The 12,880-nt window shown below is 40.9% G+C and overlaps 1 protein-coding gene across 1 annotated transcript in view; it reads right to left on the reverse strand.

The window, feature by feature from the left end:
• ece1 (endothelin converting enzyme 1) overlaps positions 1-12,880 on the reverse strand; it is an 83,188-nt gene that overhangs the window by 19,942 nt on the left and 50,366 nt on the right. The window contains exon 14 of the mRNA XM_061886329.1: positions 11,849-11,959. Coding sequence (XP_061742313.1) covers positions 11,849-11,959 — 111 coding nt within the window. The remainder of the gene's footprint in view (positions 1-11,848; positions 11,960-12,880) is intronic.

Genomic DNA, 12,880 nt, shown 5'->3' on the forward strand with positions numbered 1-12,880 from the left:
CACTGGAAATGTGTCCGACTTACTGCCGGCAATGCGGACAAAGCTCTGACACTGATCATACAGGGAGCGGACCGCCACAATAAGACAGTCCGGTACCCCATACTCTCTGAGCACTCCCCACAGGACTTCCCGAGGGACACGGTCGAATGCCTTCTCCAAGTCCACAAAGCACATATAGACTGGTTTGGCAAACTCCCATGCACCCTCAAGAATCCTGCCGAGAGTATAAAGCTGGTCCACAGTTCCACGACCAGGACGAAAACCCCACTGTTCCTCCTGAATCCGAGGTTCGACTATCCAGCGTAGCCTCCTCTCCAATACACATGGATAAACCTTACCGGGAAGGCTGAGGAGTGTGATCCCACAATAGTCGGAACACACCCTCCGGTCCCCCTTCTTAAAGAGAGGGACCACCACCGCGGTCTGCCAATCCAGAGGTACCGGCCCCGATGTCCACACGATGCTGCAGAGTCTTGTCAACCAAGACAGCATCCAGAGCCTTAAGGAACTCCGGGCGGGTCTCATCCACCCCTGGGGCTTTGCCACCAGGAAACTTTATAACTACCTCGGCAACCTCAGCCCCAGAAATAGGGGAGCCCGCCACAGAATTCCCCAGGCACTGCTTCCTCATAGGAAAACGTGTTGGTGGGATTGAGGGGGTCTTCGAAGTATTCCTTCCACCTATCCACAACATCCGCAGTTGAGGTCAGCAGAAAACCATCCGCAACATGCACGGTGTTGACAGTGTACTGCTTCCCCTTCCTGAGGCGGCGGGTGATGGTACAGAATCGCTTCGAAGCCGTCCGGAAGTTGTTTTCCATGGCTTCCCCGAACTCCTCCCATGTCCGAGTTTTTGCTTCCGCGACTGCTGAAGCTGCACACCGCTTGGCCTGTCGGTACCTTTCCACTGCCTTCGGAGTCTTATGAGCCAAAAGAACTCGATAGGACTCCTTCTTCAGCTTGATGGCATCCTTCACCGCTGGTGTCCACGAATGGGATCTAGGATTACCACCCCGACAGGCACCAACTACTTTGCGGCCACAGCTCCAATCAGCCGCCTCGACAATCGAGGTTCGGAACATGGTCCACTCGGATTCAATGTCCAGCACCTCCCTTGTGACATGTTCAAAGTTCTTCCGGAGGTGGGAATTTAAACTTTCTCTGACAGGAAAATCTGCCAGACGTTCCCAGCAAACCCTCACAATGCGTTTGAGCCTGCCAGGTCTGTCCGGCATCCTCTCCCACCATCGCAGCCAACTCACCACCAGGTGGTGATCGGTAAAAGCTCCACCCCTCTTTTCACCCGAGTGTCCAAAACATGAGGCCGCAAATCCGATGACACAACTACAAAGTCGATCATGGAACTGCGGCCTAGGGTGTCCTGGTGCCAAGTGCACATATGGACACCCTTATGTTTGAACATTGTGTTTGTTATGGACAAACTGTGACGAGCACAAAAGTCCAGTAACAAAACACCACTCAGGTATAGATCCGGGCGGCCATTCTTCCCAATCACACCTCTCCAGGTTTCACTGTCGTTGCCAACATGAGCGTTGAAGTCCCCCAGCAGGACAATGGAGTCACCCGGGGGAGCACTCTCCAGTACTCCCTCGAATGTACCCAAAAAGGGTGGGTACTTTGAACTGTTGTTTGGTGCGTAAGCACAAACAACAGTCAGGACCCGTCCCCCCACCCGAAGGCGGAGGGAAACTACCCTCTCGTCCAGCGGGTTGAACTCCAACGTGCAGGCTTTGAGCCGCGGGGCAACGAGAAATTCCACCCCAGCCCGTCGCCTCTCACTGCCGGCAACGCCAGAGTGGAAGAGAGTCAAGCCCCTCTCGAGAGAAATGGTTACAGAGCCCTTGCTGTGCATCGAAGTGAGTCCGACTACATCCAGCCGGAACTTCTCTACCTCGCGCACTAGCTCAGGCTCCTTCCCCCCCAGTGAGGTGACGTTCCACGTCCCAAGAGCTAGCTTATGTAACCGAGGATCGGACCACCAAGTGCCCTGCCTTCGGCTGCCGCCCAGCTCACATCGCAACCGACCTCTATGGCCCCTGCTATGGGTGGTGAGCCCATTGGAGGGGGGACTCACGTTGCCTCTTCGGGCTCCGCCATCGTCCCCCACCTCCGGGCCTGGCTCCAGAGGGGGGCCCCAGTGACCCGCGTTCGGGCGAGAGAAATCTGGGTCCTCGATATGTCTTCTTCATAAAAGGTCTTCGAGCTGCTCTTTGTCTGATCCCTCACGTAGGACCTGTTTGCCTTGGGAGACCCTAGGATCATTGGGACACGCAAAATCCTCTACCACGATAAGGTGGCAGCTCAGAGAGGAGACTATAATAATACTAGTGTATTACATATTTATTACAATAATATATAATATTATTATATATTATAATTATTATAATACTATAATATTTCTGCCCATTTTAATCAACATTAAACTGCCTCAACTAGTTGCTTAGATTAAATAAAATGACAAAACTTTTCTTCTACATTAAACAGTTTCAAGTCAACTCATCATGCTTAATTTATTATAGCATTTGGACAGCCTTTAGTTGATTTTTATTATGTAAATGTTATATTTTTATCAACATGTGATAACAGGGACCCTGTCATTCAAACTAGGCTGCTACATTACTAATGTAACTATTGCTGAAAAAAAGAGTACAACAGCAATAGGAGAGACTATTACTTTCTATATCACTAGCATACACACACACACACACACACACACGCACGCACGCACGCACTGCTGATTGGCTGTCACCGCGCTGAATACGCACTGCTGATTGGCTGTTACCGCTTTATATGTAACCACTCAGATGGTTGTGTTGGTGGGACAATGCTGGGTGCTGTGTAGGAGACAAAGGCAGAATGGAGCGGAGCAGCTTGTTAAGACTTTAGCTTAGGCGGCTACTTCATATGTTCGTGTGGAAACTCGTTCGGCACACCTCCGAACCGAACCGGAACCCCTATACCTAAACGGTTAAATACAAATACACGTACCGTTACACCCCTAATATAATATATATATATATATATATATATATATATATATATATATATATATATATATATATATGTATATATATATATATATATATATATATATATATGTATATATATATATATATATATATATATATATATATATATATATATATATATATATACAAACCCCGTTTCCATATGAGTTGGGAAATTGTGTTAGATGTAAATATAAACGGAATACAATGATTTGCAAATCCTTTTCAACCCATATTCAATTGAATGCACAACAAAAACAAGATATTTGATGTTCAAACTCATAAACTTTTTTTTTTTGCAAATAATAATCAACTTAGAATTTCATGGCTGCAACACGTGGGCTTCACGGTGACAGAGGGGTTAGTGCGTCTGCCTCACAATATTAAGGTCCTGAGTAGTCAGGGTTCAATCCCGGGCTCAGGATCTTTCTGTGTGGAGTTTGCATGTTCTCCTAGTAACTGCGTGGGTTCCCTACGGGTACTCCGGCTTCCTCCAGCCTCCAAAGACATGCACCTGGGGATAGATTGATTGGCAACACTAAGATTGGCCCTAGTGTGTGAATGTGAGTGTGAATGTTGTCTGTCTATCTGTGTTGGCCCTGTGATGAGGTGGCGACTTGTCCAGGGTGTACCCCACCTTTTGCCCAATTGTAGCTGAGCTAGGCACCAGCGGCCCCCGCGACCCCAAAGGGAATAAGCGGTAGAATATGGATGGATGGATGGGCTGCAACACGTGCCAAAGTAGTTAAGAAAGGGCATGTTCACCACTGTGTTACATCACCATTTTCTTTTAACAACACTCAATAAACGTTTGCGAACTGAGGAAACTAATTGTTGAAGCTTTGAAAGTGGAACTCTTTATCATTCTTGCTTGATGTACGGCTTAAGTTGTTCAACAGTCAGATGGTTGTTGTCTTGTTGTCGTATTTTACACGTCATAATGCGCCACACATTTTTGATGGGAGACATGTCTGGACTGCAGGCAGGCCAGGAAAGTACCCGCACTCTTTTACTACGAAGCCACGCTGTTGTAACACGTGGCTTGGCATTGTTTTGCTGAAATAAGCAGGAGCGTCTATAATAACATTGCTTGGATGACAACATATGTTGCTCCAAAACCTGTATGGACCATTCAGCATTAATGGTGCCTTCACAGATGTGTAAGTTATCCCTGCCTTGGGCACTAATACACCCCAATACCATCACAGATGCTGGCTGTTGAACTATGCGCATAGGCAACAATTCGGATGGTTATTTTCCCATTTTGTTCCGGAGGACACCACGTCCAGAGTTTCCAAATAAAATTTGAAATGTGGACTCGTCAGACCACAGAACACTTTTCCACTTTGCATCAGTCCATCTTAGATGAGCTCGGGCCCAGCGAGTACAGTTTTAACTGTCACTTACAGATGTAGCAACCAACTGTAGTTACTGGCAGTGGTTTTATGAAGTGTTCCTGAGCCAATGTGGTGATATCTTTTACACACTGATGTCGGTTTTTGATGCTGTACCGACTGAGGGATCAAAGATCTGTAATATCATCGCTTACGTGTAGTGATTTCTCCGGATTCTCCTTTTGAGGATTTTACGGTCCATAGATGGTAAAATCCCTAAATTACTTGCAATAGCTCTTTTAGAAATGTTGTCTAACAGTTTAGACAATTTGCTTACAAATTGGTGACCCTCGCCCCATCCTTGTTTGTGAATTACTTAGCATTTCATGGAAGCTCTTTTATACCCAATCATGGCACCCACCTGTTCCCAATTAGCCTGCACACCTGTGGGATGTTCCAAATAAGTGTTTGATGAGCATTCTTTAACTTTATCAGTATTTATTGCCACCTTTCCCAACTTCTTTGTCACGTGTTGCTGGTATCAAATTCTAAAGTTAATGATAATTTGCAAAAAATAAAATGTTTGTCAGTTTTAACATCAAATATGTTGTCTTTTTAGCATTTTCAACTGAATATGGGTTGAAAATGATTAGCAAATCATTGTATTCCGTTTATATTTACATCTAACACAATTTCCCTACTCATATGGAAATGGGGTTTGTATATATATATGAATGGTTGGGCTCTCTGGGCGGCTGTGTCCGCACTCTGGCTCTCACGCACACTAGGGGTCAAATATATTGTACATACAAACACACATATACTAACACAACACACACAGTTACTCATACATACAAACGTCCATACATTGGTACCTACGCTCCCACATACATACACAAATACATTACATATCTACATACTCCGTCCATCCACGCGCACATTCACGGTACGAACATACATATACTGTACATATACATTCACTGTACAAACATTCATATACACAATCTGTTCATATACAAGTACATATACATACATACACTCATGCACATAATCATGTTTCATCAAATATATATCAATGCTGTTGCCCTAGGGTAAACTGGGTAACACAAGGCATATTGACAGAGCTTAAACCATTGTTACTATAACAATCTACAAGATTAATATAGGTTGCCTCTCTCTCTTCCCTTTCACCTTTCGGTATTCCTTCTTCTTTTTTCCTTTTTTATTTTATTTTATTTTTTTATTTATTTATTTTTATTATCTTTCTAGCTATCATTATGTATACGTATCGTTGCATTTGAACAACTTTATTGTTGATAATAGAGGTAATCTATTGGTTTTGTTCATGATCAATAGCGCTTTTTCTATTGGTATTTGTATTGCTCCAGTTTTAGTGTGTAAATGCTCATTGTCATTACTATATTATTTATTTCACTAACTGCTTATTTGCTATCACTTTTACGATCATATTTGTACATATTATGTATGTGCTGGTGTTGTTCTATTGTTGTTGTTGTTATTGTTGTATTTGCTGTTGTTGTTTTTGTCTCTCTGTCTAATCCCCCTCTTATCCCCACAATTTCCCCCTCTGTCTTCCTTTTTTTCTCTTTCTATCCCCTCCTGCTCCGGCCCGGCTGCACCAAATGATAATATAAATACATTTAATAAAGTCACATTCAAATAAGACAACAAGAGAAGTATCTTACACTTCTCTTTTGTAAAGTAAATCTGAACAGCCGATATGGGCATTTACATCAACTATATGATTTGCCTGAGAAGCTGGACAGGACAAAAAAAATAAATAAAAAAATGTATATATATATATGTATACACACACACACACACACACACACACACACACACACACACACACACACACATATGTATATACTATGGGTGTAAGGGTACGTGTATTTGTATTGAACCGTTTCGGTACGGGGGTTCCGGTTCGGTGGTGTACCGAACGAGTTTCCAAACGAACATATGAAGTTAACGCCTAAGCTAAAGTCTTAACAAGCTGCTCCGCTCTCTTCTGCCTTTGTCTCCTACACAGCACCCAGCATTGTCCCACCCACACAACTATCTGATTGGTTACATATATAGCGGTAACAGCCAATCAGCAGTGCGTATTCAGCGCGGTAACAACCAATCAGCAGTGCATACTCAGAGCGCATGTAGTCAGCGCTTCAGCGTGGACCTGATAGGCTTTTAGCAGGTGAGCAGCGGACTCTCCCCAAATTATAATAAACACCTCAAAGTCAACGTTCTAGATGACGTTCTAGAAACAAACTGCAGCTCACCTCGCTCGAAGTCCTGGCTTGAGGTGAAGGCTAACTTTTAGCATAAAGTTAGCTCATTTAGCGGTGTGTGTGTGTGTGTGCTAGTGATATAACAATGTAAGTGCATCATTAAGCCATGAACTCCATGGCGTTTAGGGATGAATAGTCTCCTATTGCTAATGTGCTATTTTGTTATCTAAAGTTACATTAATCATTAGTAATGTAGCAGCCTAGGTTGAATGACAGGGTCCCTGCTATCTTATGTTGATAAAAATATAACATTTACATAATGAAAATCAACTCCAGGCTTCCCAAATGCTGTTATAAATTAAGCATGATGAATTGACTTGAAACACTTTTATATGTAGAAGAAAAGTTTTGTCATTTTATTTAATCTGACCATCAAGTTGAGGCAGTTTAATGTTGATTAACGTGGGCAGAATTATTATAGTGTTCCCAGTGTTAAAGGATAAAGCCTTTGTTTACAAATTTAGTAAATAAACAACCAAAAAAATAATATTTTGTTGTTTTCTAACTGTACCGAAAATGAACCGAACTGTGACCTCTAAACTGAGGTATGTACCGAACCGAAATTTTTGTGTACAGTTACACCCCTAATATATACATATGCACTGTGGATATCCAGCCATGCGTTTTCTACCGCTTATTCCCTTAGGGGTGGCGGGGGGCGCTAGGGCCTACCTCAGCTGCATTTGGGTGGAAGGTGGCGTACACTCTGGACAAGTCATCACCTCATCACAGGGCCAACTCAGATAGACAGACAACATTCACACTCACATTCACACACTAGGGACCATTTAGTGTTGCCAATCAGTTTATCCCTAGGTGCATGTCTTTTGAGGTGGGAGGAGCTTATCCCCAGGTGCAAGTCTTTGGAGGTGGGAGGGGCCTATCCCCAGGTGCATGTCTTTGGAGGTGGGAGGGGCCTATCCCCAGGTGCATGTCTTTGGAGGTGGTAGGAAGCCACGCTGTCACGGGGAGAACATGCAAACTCCACAAAGAAAGATCCCGAGCGCAGGATCGAACTCAGGACCTTTGTATTGTGATACACAAGCACTAACCCCTCTGTCACCGTGATGCCCGCACTGTGTGTGTGTGTGTATATATATATATATATATATATATATATATGTGTGTACAGTGGTGGTCAAAAGTGTACATACACTTGTAAAGAACATTATGTCATGACTGTCTTGAGTTTCCAATCATTTCTACAACTCTTATTTTTTTGTGATAGAGTGATTGGAGCAAACACTTGTTGGTCACAAAAAACCTTTTTGAAGTTTTTTTCTTTTATGAATTTATTATGGCTCTACTGAAAATGTGAGCAAATCTGCTGATTTCAAAAGTATACATACAGCAATGTTATTAATTGCTTACATGTCCATTGGCAGGTTTCACTGCAATAAGGCGCTTTTCGTAGCCATCCACAAGCTTCTGCTTGAATTTTTGACCACAAAATTGGTGCCGTTCAGCTAAATGTGTCGTTTTTCTGACATGGACTTGTTTCTTCAGCATTGTCCACACATTTAAGTCAGGACTTTGGGAAGGCCATTATAAAACTTTCATTCTACCCTGATTTAGCCATTCCTTTACCACTTTTGACCTGTGTTTAGGGTCATTGTCTAGCCTCTAGTTAGAGTGTCTGTGCTGAGATGGGTAGGTTGTGAGTTCAAACCACCTGAGTCATACCAAAGACTATAAAAATGGGACCTATTTCCTCCCTGCTTGGCATTCAGTATCAAGGGTTGGAATTTGGGGTTAAATCACCAAAAATGTTTCCCAGGCGTGGCCACCGCTGCTGCCCACTGCTACCCTCAGGGGGTGATCAAGGGTGCTGGGTCAAATGCAGAGAACAATTTCGCCACACCTAGTGTGCGTGCGACAATCATTGGTACTTTAACTTTTAACTGCGCCCAAGACCCAACCTCCGGGCTGATGATTTTAGGTTGTCCTGAAGAATTTGGAGGTAATCCTCCTTTTTCATTGTCCCATTTAAAGCACCAGTTCCATTGGCAGCAAAACAGGCCCAGAGCACAATATTACCACCCCATGCTTGACGGTAGGATGGTGTTCCTGGGATTAAAGGCCTCACCTTTTCTCCTCCAAACATATTGCTGGGTAATGTGGCCAAATAGCTCCATTTTCGTTTCATCTGACCACAGAACTTATCTTTGTCCATGTGATATATATATATATATGTATATACATATATATATATATATATATATATATATATATATATATATATATATATATATATATATATATATATATATATATATATATATATATATATATATTTACACAAACCGCGTTTCCATGTGAATTGGGAAATAAACGTAATACAATGATTTGCAAATTCTTTTCAACCCATATTCAATTGAATGCACTACAAAGAAAAGATATTTGATGTTGAAACTCATAAACTTTTTTTTTTTTTTGCAAAAATTTCATGGCTGCAACACGTGCCAAAGTAGTTGGGAAAGGGCATGTTCACCACTGTGTTACATCACTTCTTTTTTTTTTAACAACACTCAATAAACATTTGGGGACTGAGGAAACTAATTGTCGAAGCTTTGAAAGTGTAATTATTTCCCATTCTTGTTTTATGTAGAGCTTCAGTCGTTCAACAGTCCAGGGTCTCCGCTGTCGTATTTTACGTTTCATAATGCGCCACACATTTTTGATGGGAGACAGGTCTGGACTGCAGGCGGGCCGGGAAAGTCCCCGCACTCTTTTTTTACGAAGCCACGCTGTTGTAACACGTGCTGAATGTGGCTTGGCATTGTCTTGCAGGAATAAGAAGGAGCGTCCATGAAAAGGACGGCGCTTAGATGGCAGCATATGTTGTTCCAAAACCTGTATGTACCTTTCAGCATTAATGGTGCCTTCAAAGATGTGTAAGTTACTCACTAATGCACCCCCGTACCATCACAGATGCTGGCTTTTCAACTTTGCGTCGATAACAGTCTGGATGGTTCGCTTCCCCTTTGGTCCGGATGACACGATGTTGAATATTTCCAAAAACTATTTGAAATGTGGACTCGTCAGACCTCAAAATACTTTTCCACTTTGCATCAGTCCATCTTAGATTATCTTGGGCCCAGAGAAGCCGGCGGATTTTCTGGATGTTGTTGATGAATGGGTTTCGCTTCGCATAGTAGAGCTTTAACTTGCACTTACGGCTATAGCGACCAACTGTATTTAGTGACAGTGGTTTTCAGAGGTTTTCCTGAGCCCATGTGGTGATATCCTTTAGAGATTGATATCGTTTTTTAAAACAGTGGATCGAAGGTCACAGTCATTCAATGTTGGTTTCCGGCTATGCCCCTTACGTGGAGTGATTTCTCCAGATTCTCTGAACCTTTTGACGATATTATGGACTGTAGATGTTGAAATCCCTAAATTTCTTGCAGTTGCACTTTGAGAGACGTTGTTCTTAAACTGTTTGACTATTTGCTCACGCAGTTGTGGACAAAGGGGAGTACATCGCCCTATCCTTTCTTGTGAAAGACTGAGCATTTTTTGGGAAGCTGTTTTTGTACCCAATCATGGCACCCACCTGTTCCTAATTAGCCTGCAAACCCGTAGGATGTTCCAAATAAGTGTATGATGAGCATTCTTCAACTTTATCAGTATTTATTGCCACCTTTCCCAACTTCTTTGTCATGTGTTGCTGGCGTTAAATTCTAAAGTTAATGATTGTTTGCAAAAAAAAAAAATGTTTTTCAGTTTGAACATCAAATATGTTGTCTTTGTAGCATATTCAACTGAATATAGGTTGAAAATTATTTGCAAATCATTGTATTCCGTTTATATTTACATCTAACACAATTTCCCAACTCATATGGAAACAGGGTATGCACACACAGAGGATATATTTATACACACAGTATATATATATATATATATATATATATATATATATATATATATATATATATATATATATATATATCCATCCATCCATTTTCTACCGCTTATTCCCTTTTGGGGTCGCTGGCGCCTATCTCAGCTACAATCGGGCGGAAGGCGGGGTACACCCTGGACAAGTCGCCACCTCATCGCAGGGCCGACACAGATAGACAGACAACATTCACACTCACATTCAAACACTAGGGCCAATTTAGTGTTGCCAATCAACCTATCCCCAGGTGCATGTCTTTGGAAGTGGGAGGAAGCCGGAGTACCCGGAGGGAACCCACGCATTCACGGCATATGTATATATATATATATATATATATATATATATATATATATATTAGGGCTGTGAATCTTTGGGTGTCCCACGATTCGATTCAATATCAATTCTTGGGGTCACGATTCGATAATATATATATATATTTTGATTCGATTCGGTTCTCGATTCAAAAACGATATTTTTCCGAATCAAAGCGGTTCTGTATTCATTCAATGCATAGGATTTCAGCAGGATCTACCCCAGTCTGCTGACATGCTTACAGAGTAGTAGATTTTTTTTTTAAAAAGCTTTTATAATTGTAAAGGACAATGTTTTTTCAACTGATTGCAATAATGTAAATTTGTTATAACTATTAAACGAACCAAAAATATGACTTATTTTATCTATGTGAAAACATTGGACACAGTGTGTTATTAAGCCTATGAGATGCGATGCAAGTGTAAGCCACAATTACACTATTTTTCTTTTTTTAATTATTTTTTATAAATGTCTAATGATAATGTCAGTGAGGGATTTTTAATCACTACTATGCTGAAATTATAATTAATATTGATACTGTTGTTGATAATATTCATTTTTGTTTCATTACTTTTGGTTTGTTCTGTGTCGTGTTTGTCTCCTCTCAATTGCTCTGTTTATTGCAGTTCTGAGTGTTGCTGGGTCAGGTTTGGTTTTGGAATTGGATTGCATTGTTATGGTATTGCTGTGTAGTGGTTTGTTGGATTGATTAAAAAAATACAAAATACAAAATTAAAATTAAAATAAAATATCAATTTTAAAAAAATGAAAATCAATTCTGAATCGCACAACGTAAACAATTCGATTCGTATTTGAATCGATTTTTCCCCACACCTCTAATATATATATATATATATATATATAATTTTTTTTTTAATTATTATCATTTATTTATTTTTTTTATTAACCCAATGTGTGCCCTGAGTCATCCAATGTAAGCTAAAATAAGTGCAGCAGACTTACTTGGGCCAAGACCGACTGTAGAATGGAGTTTGAAGAATTCCCGCTGGCAAAACCATCTCATTCTTGGTGGGGTTGTAATAGGCATTCACTGTTGGGGGCGTCATGCTCCACCTGTAGCAAGTGAGGAGGCAATTTAGTGAGAGGTCACATGGATGAATACTGCAGAGGAGAAATTGGTTCTAATCATACCATCAATATAAAGGTACCAATTCAGACAAGTATTGGTACAACAATTCAAACAGAACACACAAACTGCCCACTGAACTTTGTGAACATTATAAAAAGTCCTTGCCCCTTACACACTTCAAAATTAATTAATTTTTTTTAAATCCACTACAATGCTTGATGGGTAAAATGCAAAACATTTTCTCTCCACATTTTGACGTTTTTAATGCATTTTAGCTGCTGGAAAGGACAGAATATTAGCGAGTTCTCCAGTTGTACTGTATTTTAACATTAATTCATGTTTGGCAAACTTCCTTCTTCAATGTGGTATTACATTTATTCTATTTATTTACATGCTCTATTTAATCACAATATGCATATATATATAAACATATGTTTATATATACCTACATACATATATATACATACATACATACATGTATGTATACATAGAGTACATACATATATACATACATACATACAAACCCCGTTTCCATATGAGTTGGGAAATTGTGTTAGATGTAAATATAAACGGAATACAATGTTTTGCAAATAATTTTCAACCCATTTTCAGTTGAATATGCTACAAAGACAACATATTTGAAGTTAAAACTGATAAACATTTTGTTTTTGTTGCAAATAATCATTAACTTTACAATTTGATGCCAGCAACACGTGACAAAGAAGTTGGGAAAGGAGGCAATAAATACTGATAAAGTTGAAGAATGCTCATCATACACTTATTTGGAACATCCCACGGGTTTGCAGGCTAATTAGGAACAGGTGGGTGCCATGATTGCGTATAAAAGCAGCTTCCATGAAATGGTAAGTAATTCACAAACAAGGATGGGGCGAGGGTCACCAATT

This window comes from Nerophis ophidion, linkage group LG02 (genome assembly GCF_033978795.1).
Source record: "Nerophis ophidion isolate RoL-2023_Sa linkage group LG02, RoL_Noph_v1.0, whole genome shotgun sequence".
Taxonomy (NCBI): domain Eukaryota; kingdom Metazoa; phylum Chordata; class Actinopteri; order Syngnathiformes; family Syngnathidae; genus Nerophis; species Nerophis ophidion.